Raw genomic sequence first — 17585 nt, forward strand, 5'->3', positions numbered from 1 at the left:
CATCCAATGGTGGGAGTTTGAGTTGAACTATCGGTTAAACCAATGGTGTAGATGAGTTTGAGTGGAACTATCTGTTTGTTCATCCAATAGTGTCTGTTTCAGGTGGAACTGTCTTTTCAACCAATGGTGGGAGTTTAAGCAGAACAATTTGTTTGTTCAACCAATGGTGTGGGTTTGAGTGGAACAACAAGTGGTGTGTTTCAGGTGGAACTATCTGTTTGTTCAACTAATGGTGAGAGTTTTAGCAGAACTATTTGTTTGTTCAACCAATAGTGTGAGTTTGAGTGGAACTATCTGTTTGTTCAACCAATGGTGTGAGTTTGAGGGGAACTATCTGTTTGTTCAACCAATGGTGTGAGTTTGAGTGGAACTATCTGTTTGTTCAACCAATGGTGTGAGTTTGAGTAGACCTATTTGTTTGTTCATCCAATGGTGTGAGTTTGAGTGAAACTATGTGTTTGAACAACAAGTGGTGTGTTTCAGGTGGAACTATTTGTTTGTTCAATCAATAGTGTGAGTTTGAGGGGAACTATCTGTTTGTTCAACCAATGGTGGGAGTTTGAGTGAAACTATGTGTTTGAACAACAAGTGGTGTGTTTCAGGTGGAACTATTTGTTTGTTCAATCAATAGTGTGAATTTGAGTGGAACTATCTGTTTGTTCAACCAATGGTGGGAGTTTGAGGAGAACTATCGGTTAAACCAATGGTGTAGATGAATTTGAGGGGAACTATCTGTTTGTTCAACCAATGGTGTGAGTTTGAGTGGAACTATCTGTTTGTTCAACCAATGGTGTGAGTTTGAGGGGAACTATCTGTTTGTTCAACCAATGGTGTGAGTTTGAGGGGAACTATCTGTTTGTTCAACCAATGGTGTGAGTTTGAGGGGAACTATCTGTTTGTTCAACCAATGGTGTGAGTTTGAGTGGAACTATCTGTTTGTTCAACCAATGGTGTGAGTTTGAGTGGAACTATCTGTTTGTTCAACCAATAGTGTGAGTTTGACTGGAACTATCTGTTTGTTCAACCAATGGTGTGAGTTTGAGGGGAACTATCTGTTTGTTCAACCAATAGTGTGAGTTTGAGTGAAACTATTTGTTTGTTCAACCAATGGTGTGAGTTTGAGTGGAACTATCTGTTTGTTCAACCAATAGTGTGTGTTTGAGGGGAACTATCTGTTTGTTCAACCAATAGTGTGAGTTTGAGTGGAACTATTTGTTTGTTCAACCAATGGGGTGAGTTTGAGGAGAACTATCTGTACAGCAAGTAGTGCGAGTTTGAGTGGAACTATCTGTTCAACCAATGGCGTAAGTTTAAAAGGAGCTATCCGTTTGTTCAACCAATGGTGCGAGTTTGAGTGGAACTATCTGTTTGTTCATTCAATAGTGTCTGTTTCAGTTGGAACTATCTGTTTGTTCAATTAACCTCTCTAAGAAACCAATTCAGCCCAAAATACTTTCAAATTCCAGCCATTCTTCTCATGTCTACATCAAGTACTGGTCTAATATCCCATTTAGCAGAACCATTGTGTCTAGATGCCGTCATTAGCTCTGATTAGCGCCGCACATTCATACAGGTTCAGTCTCAGCGATGCGGCGTCTCTCAGACGGATGGTGTCATAAGTATGATTTGGGATCATGTCCAGAAATGCCATTGCTGTCATCCGTCTCGCCTCGCGTTGGTCTGAGCGGCACATCGGGAACAAATATTGCCTGCGATGAGTCACAAGCCTGAGTAATTAGAGATGGCGTCTTCCTGAGTCACGGCTGCGCGTCTGTCGCTCTGTTACTGACTCACTGGATTATGTTCATTGAGGTTACCACGGTAAACACACTCCTTCTTCACAATGGGCAAGTGGCTCAGATTACTGTGGTATGGAGAAATGCACATGAGGTTAGATTATGCAACAGTGCAAGCTTTAACTGCCAACAAAGTTTTCTGTGTGTTTTTCAGGTGATGGAATAAATGATGTCGGAAGTTCAGGGCACTGTGGAGTTTTCACTGGAGCTGCACAAGTTTCACAATGTGGATCTTTTCCAGAGAGGGTAAGTGTGTGTGTATGTGTGTGTGTGTGCTCTTCTGCCTCTACAATGAAGGGCTTTGTTGAAGCGGGCATGGTTTGGGGTGGTTTCTGTGTCCCTATAAAGTGCAAGTAGGGTTACAGAAGAAAAATCTTAATTCAATGTAGAAAATTGAGGTGCAAATCACTACGCGTTCTGATTCCAGAGTCACAATTTGATTCCAAATGATTATTTTTCCTATTTCTTTGTCTGCTAAAGTACATCTGCAGCTTTACATTTCAGAATTGAAGTTTGGACGCTTTTGTTTATGATTGTGTGTGTTTTTTTGGGGCCATTAGTGACACCAAATGAAATCAGCAACCCGATTGGCTCAAAAAATGTATTTAGTCAACCAGTGGCGGAACTACAGTATGTGCTTGACCAATAGCAGACAAGGAAAGCATGCTTATTGAAAACAATAAATTTGGTACTTCACTTCCCTAAATGTGGATTCGGCATCTACATATATTACAATTTTTATTTGTGTCTGTAAATTAGGGCTGCAACGAGTAATCTATAATTTTTAATAATGAAATTCGTTGTCAGTGTATGCCGTTGTCAATGAATGTCAATGAGTACAACCTTTTTTTTTTGCTTTTTGTTCATTTATGTTTTGGATAATTACAGAAGTTTTACTAAGAGCAAACTTCGTTTTTCATGTAAAGTTTAAAATGTCAAAATAAAGGATCAATAAACTCGATACAGGCGAGGCAGTGGCGCAGTAGGTAGTGCTGTCGCCTCACAGCAAGAAGGTCGCTGGTTTGAACCTTGGCTTAGTTGGCGTTACTGGGTGGAGTTTGCATGTTCATCCTGCCTTCACGTGGGTTTCCTCAGGGTGCTCCGGTTTCCCTCACAGTCCAAAGACATGCGGTACAGGTGAATTAGGTAGGCTAAATTGTCCGTAGTGTATGAGTGTGTGTGTGTGAATGTGTGTGTGGATGTTTCCCAGAGATGGGTTGCAGGTGGAAGGGCATCCGCTGTGTAAAACCTTGCTGGATAAGTTGGCGGTTCAGTCCGCTGTGGCGACCCCGGATTAATAAAGATACTAAGCCGACAAGAAAATGAATGAATGAATAAACTTGATACATGGCTTTTGTATTGTTTTAAGTATGTTTTTATACATTTATAATGCCCTCATTTATGGTTTTTAAATGTAGTTATATTAAGCAAAATAAAAAGGAGTTTAGATTTTATCTGATGTATCAAAAAAAGAATCGCCTAACTAATCAATTATCAGAATAATCGTTAGTTGTAGCCCTACTGTACATACAATCTATTAAAAAAGTAATAATTTAAAATAACTAATTGTTTTTAGTATCTTATATTTTTATATAAAATAATAAAATATACACACACTGGCCTTTTTATTAGGTACTTACTAGTACCTTAAAAGTGTGGAGTTGGACCCCCCTCTCCCTTAATCCTTCATGACATAGATTTAACAAGATACTGGAAAATTCCTCAAAAATTTTGATCAGGCAAACTGTGCATGGCGTTGACACGATGCTCAGTTGGTACTAATGGGCTCAAAGTGTGCCCAGTAAATTTTCCCCACACCATTACACCACCACCACCAGCCTGAATCGTTGATACAAGGCAGGATGGATCCATGCTTTCATAGTGTTGATGCCAAATTCTGACCCAACCATCCGAATGTCACAGCAGAAATCGAGACTCACCAGACCAGGCAACGTTTCTCCAATCTTCTATTGTCCAATTTTGGTGAGTCTATGCGAATTGTAGCTACCGTTTGCTGTTCTTAACTGACAGGAGTGTCCCCTGGTGTGGTCTTCTTCTGCTGTAGCCCATCCGCCTCAAGGTTGGACGTGTTCAAAGATGCTCTTCTGCAGACCTCATTTGTAACGAGTGATTATTTGAGTTACTGTTGCCTTTCTATCAGCTGGAACCAGTCAGGCCATTCTCCTTTGACCTCTGGCATCAGCAAGGCATTTGTACCCACAGAACTGCCACTAACTGGATATTTTCTCCATTTCGGACTATTCTCTGTAAACCCTAGAGATGGTTGTGCGTGAAAATTCCAGTTTCTGAAATACTCAGACCAGCCCACCAACAACCATGCCACATTCAAAGTCACTTAAATCAGCTTTCTTCCCCATTCTGATGCTCGGTTTGAACTGCAGCAGATCATCTTGACCATGTCTACATGCCGAAATGCACTGAGTTGCTGCCATGTGATTATAAATTTGTATTAACGAGCAGTTTGACAGGTGAATGACATATACACATACACACACACACACAATATATATATATATGTATATATATATATATATATATATATATATATATATATACACCACCTTTTTCTTAAGTAGAGAGTTTATCCTTGCTAATAAAGAAATCTTATTTTATGTAAACATTGGTTGACCTCAATTCAAATGACTTGGAAATTAACCCACAATCCATCCACCCATTTTAGGCCATGCAAATGTTAAAAAAAAAAAAAAAAAAAAAAATGTCTGATTGTGTTGTTTGCAAAAAGAAAACTGACTGTGATGTGGGCAAACCGCAGCTCTCTTGTAGTGTGGATTGGGTGTTAAAGAGCATTTTCATATACGTCACACTAGCGTAGACCATGAGGTGTCATGCGAAGGTGTTCGCTCGACTAGACTGCTAGATTCATGATTGATTTTCTTTGCTCTTTTTGTACGTTATGTTCTTGTCGACGGTTCAACCCGAATCCATTATAGCCTTGCTGTGAGCAGCCGGTGAAATCCACAGGGAATTCAATGGGTCACTGATTTATAACCATGCAGAATACAGAGATCTAATAGGAACTCATTTGACATTCAGAGACGATACTGCACTGTCATGACTCCTACATGACTCTTTACTATAGTGAGTTCTAGTACTGCTAGACCAGTGTTTGGACGAGTGGTTGACATTAAAGGGGTGGTTAGTTACGATATCATATTTGAAGCTTTAGTTGATGTGTAATGTAGCTGTGTGAACATTAACAACATCTCTGAATGTTAGACGTTCTAAGTTCAATGCAAAGGGAGACATTGGCTTTTACAGAGTTCGCTTAACAAAGCCTACAGCAAACGAAGCTTGGAGACTACAAAAAATACATCTGGGCTAGTGAGATCACAAACACTTCCGATTACACGCATTCACCAAGCGCATACACTCTGAGCAGCAAAGGGGCGTGGCCAGAGGCGCTGTAATGTTACAGCAGTGAAAGCTAAAATGCCGTCCAAACGCTGATATTTCCACAGAGCTTCTTCTGTTTTGTATTTGGGCTTCCAAAGTACACTACACAAAAAGAGAAAGCGCTTACAATAAAATTTTAATTATGTTCCAGATAATTATAAAATATACACAGCTAGCATTTGACAAAGGACAGCCTCCAGAATCTCAATTCAGTGCTGAATTCGGCTAAAAACTCCTCCAACCGACGAAGCTGTGGATTGTGAGCCACAACCTGTAAGTAAGTAGAGTAGCTAATAGCTTAGCTCACTACATTTTTCAAGTAGATGGCCCAACAATGTGCTTCATATTACTTTGACATGCTTATTCTGAATATATGTGAAAGACTCTTGTCCGATTTCATTTTAGAGAGCAGGCATTAGGTTCAGCTGTGTGCTCTGTTTCATTTTCTGTTTCATTCAGGCACAAACTCCTAATGCTAACAGCTACTCTGACTGACAGTGTTTACACAGCGCAAAAGTGTGTGCGTGTAGGGGTGTGGTGCTTTTCCTGGCCAATCTGCGAATCCCAGCACATCATGTTAGCTGACCAATCAGAGCCTCTTGAAGGCAGGCCTTTCAGAAGAACTAGGAGACATGACAGTCGTTTTCATGTTAGCAGAGTAGCAGTATAATCAAAGTAAGATTTTCTACAAATAAAGCATGAGCACGCATTGCTTTGCATCTTATAAACACAACCAAGACATAAAAACACACTCCAGACCACCCCTTTACAAAACTAGTTTGGGAAAAAACGTTTGGGAAGATTTAAAGGGTCACAAAACACAAGTTACATGTGTCCCACGCTGCTATAAACACTATTAGGACACATTTATTCCACAAAAAAAGTAAAAATTGGTTGTTTTTGCATTATTTCAGGCAAAATTGTTCTTCCGGTTAGATACAAATTTTTGAAGCCACATCACAGAGATTAGATCCTTGCATGTATTCCAGCGTGGAGAGTCGGTATCTGTATCGGCAAGTCCATCGGGACGTCTCTGAGTGTGGAGCAATAATTCATGTAAAAGGCTTGGTTCAAACCAATCACCACGCTCTATTGTGTAGTTACAGTCGACAAATTAGGAATTTGCCAAATAATTTGATTACTGATGTCCAAGTAAACAGTCACTGTCTTTTTCCTCTGTGTCTGTGTTTGTTTTGACTCTGTGAAAATCAGCGCGTGCCCAAACGGAAACTCCCATTTTTATGCAAAACCTTCCCTCTTTCCCTCCCTCGACACTCCCACCTAAACAGAGCTGGACACACCCACCTTCCTGACTTTTTCCAAACTAGAGGTGTGAAAACACCCTGCGGAGACAGGTTGGTTTCGTGGCCCTTTAAAACATATTTTAAGAAAAATCTCTATAATTTGACTACATGAAATACCGTAAAACAGTAATATTGTGAAATATTAAACCATTTTAAAAGAACTATTCAATGTAAACATTTTTTAGAATGTGATGAAGTATATATCTCTTCTAGGTACAACACGGACACACACACACACCACTTCAACTCTACCTCTGTTTGTTTGCCAGCCGAGCAGGTTCGCTGCCTTATTTAGTTCGATTGAATCGCACAAGAGTTCGTTTTCTCTTTTGGTGCGGTTCGTTTGGGCAGGTGAGAATGCAGCAATCGTACTCGAGTGCGCACCGAAAGCGGACCAAATAAGCGTACCGAGACCTGCTTGAAGAGGTGGTCTCGATACGCTTTCAAACAAACCCTGGAGCGGTTCGTTTGTGGTGAGAATATGATTCGTACTAAAACAGGTCCAACCGCAAAAAGGACTGTGCCTTTTGGACTAATCCAGCTGCCGTAGGCCGATGCGCTGTGCGTTGTGGGATATGGAGGAAAAATATTTGTTGACAGTGCTTTACCACAGAGAGAGAAAGGGGAATACATTACCTGATGGATCGTTGGTAATATTTCCGCAAGATGACCATGTCGCAGTTTCGCTAAATTAATTTACGCCTCCTCCTGTGATGTGCAATGCATTAAAGCACTTTTTTCCAGTCACAGCCGCGCTTCATTCTCTAAATGTATTACGTTAGTTTGTCTAAAGCAGACATACAATTCATCAGCGCAGTCGTACCTCCAGAGTAAAAACGACACTTTGTTTTGTTTACTTTCGGGAGTTCATTGTCATTTTCCCCGCACGTGAATTCTAACCAATCAATAAGCAGTTTGGGAAATATGTTCAACAACATCTGGCCAATGAGAGATGTGGATTTTGTCAGATGACTGCATTTTGGTTAGTTTCAACTGGTTCGTACCAAAGCCAGCAGTGTGGTGTGAAAACGACCCAAAGACGGCAGAAAATGCAACAATGTATCATTTATTGCCCTTGGTCCGGACCAAATGAAGCGAACTACAGATGTGAAAGCACCCTAATACACTGTTCCACATTTATCCTATTCACACACAGTACATGGCATCATCAATCCTAAAACTGATCAATAAAGAATCAGAAAAATCCTCGCATCGCATTGCATAAAACAAGCAAAATATGAATCTAGTGACTTCAGCAACATGTCCCCAGAACCCATTAGGCATCTGTTGGTCAGCAGATGTAGTTTCCCCTCTGTATCCTCAACTAGTCTCCTGACTGAGGTTGTGTGGTGTAGAGGTCAGCCATAATGTGTTTGGTCTCACTGCGTCTGCTTTGAGATTAAAGCAGGGCTGCTGGCTGAAACATCAGCTTTGCAGAGATTTGACTGCCCCTTCCCCCTTCCATAAAGCGGAAAGCTAAAGCTCCACTCTCATATAATCCCCAGACAACACACACACACATGGCTGTAATATACTGTTTGTTTTTAACAGCCTCTATTCTAAAGAGAAGCATCTAGGAAACCCTTACACCTTTAGCCTATATATGTCTGAATGAGCCAAACACATACATTATAACGAGCGCTCTGAATCAGTTTGGGAATGAAGGGTTTGGTGAGCTCTTTTTGTGATGTGTTTGTTGTTTTTGTTATTAGGCTGAAAATGAACTTTGAAATCTGAAACAGATTTGTCATATATTCAACAGGGTTGGCAGAGAAAGAACCAACCACTGATATTACGGACTGCAGGATACACTGTAAAATTGTTTTAGCATGTACTAGAAACATCTAATCCAGATTACATAATCCATATATCCAGTTATGCTGTACATTTGCTTTAGCATGTAGAAACATGCATTTCAGATGATATAGCCAGTGCTACACTGTAAATGTGCTTTAGCATGCACTAGAAACATGTATTTCGGGTGATATAGCCAGTGCTACACTGTAAATGTGCTTTAGCATGCAGTAGAAACATGTATTTCGGGTGATATAGCCAGTGCTACACTGTACATTTGCTTTAGCATGTACTAGAAACATGAATTTCAGATCATATAGCCAGTGCTACAATGTAAATGTGCTTTAGTATGTTACAGAAACATGCATTTCAGATGATATAGCTAGTGCTACACTGTACATTTGCTTTAGCATGTTACAGAAACATGTATTTCAGCGGATATAGCCAGTGCTACACTGTAAATATGTTTTAGCATGAAATAGAAACATGCATTTCAGACGATATAGCTAGTGCTACACTGTACATTTGCTTTAGCATGTACTAGAAACATGCATTTCAGATGATATAGCCAGTGCTACATTGTAAATGTGCTTTAATATGTTACAGAAACATGTTTTTCAGATGATATAGCCAGTGCTACGCTGTTTGCTTTAGCATGTTATAGAAACATGTATTCCAGATGATATAGCCAGTGCTACATTGTAAATGTGCTTTAGCATGTTACAGAAACATGTATTTCAGATGATATAGCCAGTGCTACATTGTACATTTGCTTTAGCATTTACTAGAAACATGTATTTCAGATGATATAGCCAGTGCTACACTGTTTGCTTTAGCATGTTACAGAAACATGTATTCAAGATGATATAGCCAGTGCTACATTATAAATGTGCTTTAGTATGTTACAGAAACATGTTTTTTCAGATGATATAGTCAGTGCTACACTGTACATTTGCTTTAGAATGTACTAGAAACATGTATTTCAGAGGATATAGTCAGTGTTAAGTTGTAAAATTGCTTTGACGTACTAGAAACATGTATTTCAGATGATAAAGCCAGTGTTATGCTGTACATTTGCTTTAGCAAGTAGGCTACTAAACATGCATTTCAGATGATATAGCCGGTGCTATGCTGTACATTTGCTTTAGCATGTACTAGAAACATGTTTATCAGATGAAATAGCCAGTGCTACACTGTAAAATTGCTTTAGCATGTACTAGAAACATTTACTTATGGTGATGAAGCCAGTGTTATGCTGTACATTTGCTTTAGCATGTAGGCTACTAAACATGCATTTCAGATGATATAGCCGGTGCTATGCTGTACATTTGCTTTAGCATGTACTAGAAACATGTTTATCAGATGAAATAGCCAGTGCTACACTGTAAAATTGCTTTAGCATGTACTAGAAACATTTACTTATGGTGATGAAGCCAGTGTTATGCTGTACATTTGCTTTAGCATGTAGGCTACTAAACATGCATTTCAGATGATATAGCCGGTGCTATGCTGTTCATTTGCTTTAGCTTGTATTAAACAGTAGCAACTTCTGCAGCAGCATATATGGTAGGCTAATACTTTATTGACATGTAGAAGACTGTGGTATTCTTACATTTATAGCCTAGCTACGCATACAATATATATTTCAGACATGTAGCTTTAGCTGGAATGTTAAAATGTTTTATACATGCTATAGACACTTTAGCATAGCATGTTATATTGTGCTTACCATGCATTTTGTTGCAGTATTTTTGAAGATGTGCACATTCTGTTGACATTTTACTGTGAACTACAGTCGTGTGGCATTTATGCTTATGTACTGTCAACATACAGCAGAGCAGTCTTTCCCAACCCTGTTCCTGGAGGCACACCAACAGTACACATTTTGAAAGTGTCCCTTATCAGACGCATTAACTTCAGGTTTTAGAGTCTCTAATGCTCTGGGCTGCGTTTCCCAAAAGCATCGTAAGCCTAAGAAGTTCGTAGAAATGATCGTACGACTGATCTTAATATTACGGTCTGTTTCCCAAAAGCATCGTAACTTAAGTAGCACTTGAAAATATTCGTGGATCTACGAGTGCTCTGGAGTAATCGTAAAGCCTTAAGTGCATCGTAAGGAGACAGAGTTATGAGGGCACCTGCTGGACAACCGGCAAATTGCACCTACAATTTACTTCTCTTCAAAGTCATTATTCATTTTATTTGTACGTATATCTCTATTCATTTATATTTTCTACACATTACACAATTCAATATACAAATAATAATGAATAAAGAAAAAAATAAAAATTACATAATAAATGTTAGAATGAAAAAAAAAATTACACTGTTGTATATGGACATTTCGAGGGTAGTAGGCTACATATGTTGTATTTAACAGAAAATATTTAATGTGATTTAAAGATTACACATCTTTTTGAAAAATGACTTTTCTTTGTTTTTTGGTTTCAGCCATTTTGCTAGTGTCTCCACCCCTAGGTATGTGCTTATTTATATTTTTGTCCTATTAGCAAATGCACATCAGGTGGGGATAATTAGGCTAAACTTTTCAAAAATAAATGTAAGAGCTTATTTATTTATTTATTTATTTACTTATTTATTTATTTTGATGTGAGATAAGCAATTTTTGATAAAGAAATTGATAAATAATTCTACTTAATTAAGGTTTCATATAAATATCGAAAATGATGCTGATGTCATTTCCGGCAAGGACTGTTAGAATTAGTTTTATGCGAGATTGGAGCAAGACAGTGTTTTTACAGTACGACATTTCCAGTTAATTTATGTTTTTAAACTGGCTCAAAAATATATATTTTTTTATGTTATTCGAGTTGAATATACATTCACACAAGTAGAAGAAGAATTATATGGATTGCTATAACATGTGCAACAATAACGAGCCATTCTATAGCGTGACATTTCAGCACTTAACAAACGGATAGCGACTCCAAAGTTGCACTTAAAGCTGGGCTACGTGCAATTGTGTTAAGTGCATTTTTGGGAAACGCACGTGAAACAATAACGAACGTTCGCAAAATGACTCGTAGAAAACGCTCTTAAGTGCTAAGATCAATCGTTATCGGGAAACGCAGCCCTGATGAGTTGATTCAAGTGTGTTTGAATAGGAAGAAGCTGAAAATGTGTACTGTTGGTGTGCCTTCGGGAACAGGTTTGGGAAACACTGCAGTAGAGTACAGTATATGTTGTGCTGCAGTACAGTAATGACCAGTCTTTGGTCCAGGATCCCTAGGGATTGAGCATCAGTGTGATCTGTGTTGTGCTTCAACATTTAACATGCACCCGCAGTCACTTCACTGGCCAAGGTGACCTCTCTACAATCCCTGATGGAACACAGCATATAAGCACTCACATTAATTCAGCATCAGCATTCATGATTTAATAGAGATTGACAGCATAAGACCTCACATAGGCCAGATCAGCTGATGCTTATTTCAGTTTGTTCAGTATCAGAACATGAATTTTAATTAATATTTACTTCAGCCGACAATTTTGCCAGACTTTGCTCAAGACTCGTTTATACAATCGCTTCATATCTTTAGAAAAAACAATGTGAATTTCTAAAGTTTGCTTTACGCAGGTTAGTGGGCTTGACAACCCTGCAAAAAAATCCAGCTTAAACCAGCCTAGGCTGGTTGGCTGGTTTTAGCTGGTCGACCAGGCTGGTTTTAGAGGGGTTTTGGCCACTTCCAGGCTGGTTTCCAGCCATTTCCAGCCTGGTCTTAGCTATTCAGGCTGGAAAATGACCAGCTAAATCCAGCTAAAACCAGCTTGACCAGCCTGGTTTAAGCTGGACATAGCTGGTTTTGGCTGGGCTCCCAGCCTGCTAGGCTGGTCAAGCTGGTTTTAGCTGGTCATCTCCCAGCCTAACCAGCTAAGACCAGGCTGGAAATGGCTGGAAACCAGCCTGGAAGTGGCCAAAACCCCTCTAAAACCAGCCTGGTTGACCAGCTAAAACCAGCCAACCAGCCTAGGCTGGTTTAAGCTGAATTTTTCAGCAGGGAAACCACTTGTAGAAACACTCTTCGCACGGCACTTTACTCAAACTTCACCTTACAAGGACAAACAATGTACCACAAATCATGATGCGCCACTTGTTTTCTTCAACCTAAAAATCCATCTGTCTTGCACAGTATTGTTCTGTCTAATGTAAAAGTTCTTGTAAAGTCTGTCTTAGGTTATGTGTATAGTTTTATGGGGTGGGTTGGGGGAAGTGGGGTGAGATGTCCGAATAACACTGTTGAGAATTGGGTACTGTGGTTTTAGTAATCGTACTACGAAGCGTGTTTCTGGTGGCCGCTGTGATCGGATACTATACCAATGTTGGCGACATGGGGGTTTCACAGGCTGTACCAAAATGCTGGGGTTGAGGGGGAGGGGAGGAGTGAGAGAGTTGGTTGACAGTGGGAGTTTTCCTGGAATGGCGGGATATGGGTTTGAAACATAGATATTTACATTAGATGTCGCCTACCCTGTTGTTGTCTATTACAAGGAATGCGTCAACCGCCATTTTAGTACAGGGTAGCGCTCCTTTGAAATGAATGCGGGACCAAGCTGCAGTGGAGGACTGTGGCCATCCAGAGCCAGAGAATTACATACATACACATATATCTATGATCGAGAGTTTTCCCGAAGGTCAGTATGCATTTTTTAAAATTTTACATCACTTTTCTACATTGATGGATAAGTGATCGCACAAGCATTCCTGACAAAAAGCTTGTGTTTGTGTATGGAAATGTACTATCCACCTTCCCTGTTAAATTTGATCTAATCATGTCCTGAGACACACCCCCTCTCCTGCTTTCACTTCTCATACTGACTGAGGGAGCGACTCGTTTGTGAAAGAATCTCCGTTACGAACGACTCCTTCACTAGCCGACAATAATACCAGTTTCTGACAGCGCAGCATCTCGTTGTCATTTTTCTTTTGCATTGTTTGCTGATTTTATTCAACAAAACTAGCATAAGCCGAGTGTTTAGTGCGAGTTAGTGCTACTTATGATGAATGCAGTGAGTGACTGTATTATCATCAATAACGTTACCTGTTTAGAACAAAAGTTCCTAACATACAAAAACACAAAAAAAAAAAAACTAAATCTTACCTATGAAATGTTCTGCCTTTGTGCTTTGTTTTCTTTGTTTGCTCGTTACTACACCCGCTGACTGTCTTAACTAGTGCGGTTGAATGACCCTTGTCCTGGGAGCACTGTACAAATATGGCGCCGCTTTTGACGCATGCTCAGGGACTCTATGCGATATCTAGTGTATATATCTATGGGTTTGAAATATGGGAGATTCTCAGGAAAAACAGGAGCATTGGCAGGTATGTAGTATATGTATAGGTAGTAGTTAGTATAGTTAGGCACATATGTAGAGGCCTATATCCAGCAGGGTTGCCTGGTAATAATATTTCTAAAGGAGCTGTTGACATGGAATTGAAGCAGATTTTGGTAAAAACCCAAACAATACAAACATAAAAATAAAACAGTTAAATCAGAAAAATAAGTGATGTGTAATAACAATGGAAAGACGCAAGGAGAAAGTGCTGAACTACTGAAACGTATTGAATACTTTCAATAAAAGGCATTGGTGATGGCGGCTTAAAGACATATCTCATGTGGAGAATGAAGTCACATGTGTTGCTCAGGTGCGAGTTTTTCCACAGACTTTAACAGAGTGTAAAATTATTGATGGTTCTGTGGGTCTCGTCTATCAAATCTGAGCTTTATTTTATGTTCTCTAATGAATCTGCATTCTGAACGAATCAGGTGAACCCATTCATACAGTAGTAATTCACTACATTTAGAAATGAATCAGCCTTTTAAAGCAAACAAATGAATGAATGGCTTTCTCTGACACCCACCCACCACATACTGGAAGTTTTATATATGTTTATATTTACAGAGTGTTCATTAATTAATAGTTTTTCAGTCTTTAAAAAAAAATACTTATAAATAATTAAATAGGGGCGAGGCAGTGGCACAGTAGGTAGTGCTGTCGCCTCACAGCAAGAAGGTTGCTGGGTCGCTGGTTCAAACCTCAGCTCAGTTGGCGTTTCTGTGTGTAGTTTGCATGTTCTCCCCTCATTCGCGTGGGTTTCCTCCGGGTGCTCCGGTTTCCCCCACAGTCCAAAGATATGCGGTACAGGTGAATTGGGTAGGCTAAATTGTCCGTAGTGTATGAGTATGTGTATGAATGTGTGTGGATGTTTCCCAGAGATGGGTTGCGGCTGGTAGGGCATCCGCTGCAAACTTGCTGGATAAGTTGGCGGTTCATTCCGCTGTGGCGACCCCGGATTATTAAAGGGACTAAGCCGACAAGAAAATGAATGAATCAATGAAATAATTAAATAAAGGCATAGCTCCCCCCAAAATTCCAATGTTGTCATTATTTGCTGGTGTTGTTTCAAACCAAAATCACTTTTCGTACTTTTATGGGACACAATAATTATTTTGGTTACAAAAGACATTTACTGCCAGCCCGAATATGTCTTTTCCAAACTGCAAACTTGCACATTTCTGGTAAAGTATATCTCTTTACCCAAAAATGTGTAATTCAGGTCATTTTTGTCATTTGTAAGCTGCAAAAAACAAACAAACAAAAAAAACATCTAATACCTGTAATAACTGAATAACTGTTCTCATTTGCAGCTTCTATCAGGTGAGGGCTGGTCTGCGTGTTTCTCCCCGGGTTCCTCACCGAATCACTGCTACAACACCTGGGTACACAGGTAAGAAACTACCATTTACTTCATTTCTGTGTTGAATCAATTGCGTCTTGATGTATAAAGCATCAACAAGCCAGAAATGTGAGGCATTTTGCTTAACATTGTAGTAGTAGTAGTATTCAAAATGTTTTTGCTGCTTGTTCAAACCACTTATTTAAAATGAGTTTAAACAACAGTTCTTGAGTATTTTTGGGGACAACTTAATTGTTTTATGTTCAATCAAGTTTATATATATATATATATATATATATATATATATATATACACATTTAAATTAATTGATTTGCGCTGAGAGAAGATGAAGGGATTGTGTGGAACCCAGCATTTTTTTAGTGGTTTTATTATAAGATGCAGCATCTGAAGATGGTTTCAGACTGTCTTAATTCTACAATTCTCTCCAAAGAGAAGCATTTGTACATTTATTCCTTTTAAAGACAATTAAAACAGCTCTTCTAAACACTAATTCCCCTCCTGAACATTTTTAGAGACAATAACATCCACATTGTTCTCGCTGTTATGCACAATGCATTTGTTGAAAGGATAATTTTACAGCGGTTCTACATTTTTAGTTGATCTTTTTAAATACATTTTTAGTTTACCTTGATTGCATCAGTGTGTGTTTCAGTCAAAGGCCCTCTTTCCAGTGTTTTTAGGAGATTCCCTGGCTGTCTCTAGTCTTGCTGTTAAAAATAAATGTGCTGAATAAACCACTCAGACACGCTGGAACTTTTCTGAGACGAAATAAAGCCTATAGAGGTCAGAGAGAGAGAGAGAGTGAGAGTCAAACAGAGTATTTACATCTTACTGTAAAAAGCTTCAGGAGTTGGACAGATAAAAACAAAACTGTGAACTACAATTAAAAAAAACTAAGTACAAACAACATGGCTGTCTTTAAAAATTATTACAATAATAAACTTGTAATTATTATAGCAGTCAAAAGATCGTAATTAATTGTATCTAAAATAAAAGCTTTTTACATAATAAAAAATACATAATAGAAACTGAAAGTATTTACATAAATTACATATACATAAATTAAATATTTACCTACCGGCCACTTTATTAGGTACACCTTACTAGTACCTAGTTGGACCCCCTTTTGCCTTCAGAGCTGCCTTAGTCCTTCATGGCATAGATTCAACAAGGTACTGGAAATATTCCTCAGAGAGATTTTGATTCATATTGACATGATAACACCACGCCGTTGCTGTAGATTTGTCAGCTGCACATCCATGAAGCCAATCTCCCATTCCACTTCCCAAAGGTGCTCAATTGGATTGAGATCTGGTGACTGTGGAGGCCACCTGAGTACAGTGAACTCAAAGTAGGCTCAAAGGCTGCCAAGAAAATATCCCCCAGACTCATCAGAGCAGGCAACGTGTTTCCAATCTTCTATTGTCCAATTTTGGTGAGACTGTGTAAATCAGGGGTGTCAAACTCAATTCCTGGAGGGCCGATGCCCTGCATAGTTTAGTTCCAACCCTGCTCCAACACACTTACCTGTAGGTTTCAAACAAGCCTGAAGGACTCAATTAGTTTGATCAGGTGTGTTTAATTAGGGTTGGAAGTAAACTGTGCAGAGCTGCGGCCCTTTTGGAACTGAGTTTGACACCTGTGGTGTAAATCGTAGCCTCAGTTTCCTGTTTTTTTGTAGACAGGAGTAGCAGGAGACAGGAGTGGTCTTCTGCAGCTGTAGCACATCTGTCTCAAGGTTGGACGTGTATTTTATTCAGAGATGCTCTTCTGCATACCTCGGTTGTAAAGAGTGGTTATTTGAGTTACTGTTGCCTCTCTATCAGCTTGAACCAGTCTGGCCATTCTCCTCTGACCACTGGCATCAACAAGGCATTTGCACCCACAGAACTGCCGCTCACTGAGTATTTTCTCTTTTTTTGTTTTGAGATGGTTGTTTGTGAAAATCCCTGTAGATCAATCGCAATTGCTCATTTGACAGCACTAGTAATTTCTTGTTTACTACCACTTTATAATGTGCATCACATATAAAACAACATATCTAGAGCATGTTTCACAAAAACTATTTTGATATCAGTGTTATTTGCTGTTTGTAATACACTGTGCAACACTTTGAGTGCAGATAAATGTAATAATGGTCTTTTTCTGCTTATTATTTTACATTGGTTAAAATTTTCTGCTGTAATATTACTTTTGCATGATTAAGACATTTCTTTCTCAGTTTTCTCTGACTGAAAACCCACACACAAACATACACACTCAATTTAATTGACCTGTCATGCTCTGTGTGAGTAACTTGCACATTTCTTACATTCTCAACACACGCTCTGAGCTCAAAACTGGTTTTATGGCATCTAAAGGCAGTCACAGGACAAAAGTGTCGTGTTTCCACAGGTCACATTGTGTCAGGTGAAAATATAGTCTGTTTTCACAACACCGGCGGCTTGTTTGGTCACACAATCACACTGGTTACCTGTGTGCACACACACACACACACAATTATAAGTGTACAAACTGCTGTTATGACACCTGTTTAAG

The 17585-nt window shown here is 39.2% G+C and overlaps 1 protein-coding gene and 1 long non-coding RNA gene across 4 annotated transcripts in view; one reads left to right on the plus strand and one right to left on the minus strand.

The window, feature by feature from the left end:
• Positions 1–17585, plus strand: part of fam135b (family with sequence similarity 135 member B) — a 75843-nt gene that overhangs the window by 12145 nt on the left and 46113 nt on the right. For all 3 annotated transcript variants that reach the window (XM_001343070.10, XM_068217718.2, XM_009301217.5), the window contains exons 2-3: positions 1951–2042; positions 14998–15077. In XM_001343070.10, coding sequence (XP_001343106.4) covers positions 1963–2042; positions 14998–15077 — 160 coding nt within the window. In that variant the 5' untranslated portion in view covers positions 1951–1962. The remainder of the gene's footprint in view (positions 1–1950; positions 2043–14997; positions 15078–17585) is intronic.
• LOC141378992 (uncharacterized) lies at positions 14060–16996 on the minus strand. The gene is made up of 3 exons (XR_012394863.1): positions 16126–16996; positions 15674–15822; positions 14060–15065 (listed from the first exon to the last, which is right to left on the minus strand). It is a non-coding gene; the product is annotated as an uncharacterized lncRNA (long non-coding RNA).

This window comes from Danio rerio, chromosome 19 (assembly GCF_049306965.1).
Source record: "Danio rerio strain Tuebingen ecotype United States chromosome 19, GRCz12tu, whole genome shotgun sequence".
NCBI classification, from domain to species: domain Eukaryota; kingdom Metazoa; phylum Chordata; class Actinopteri; order Cypriniformes; family Danionidae; genus Danio; species Danio rerio.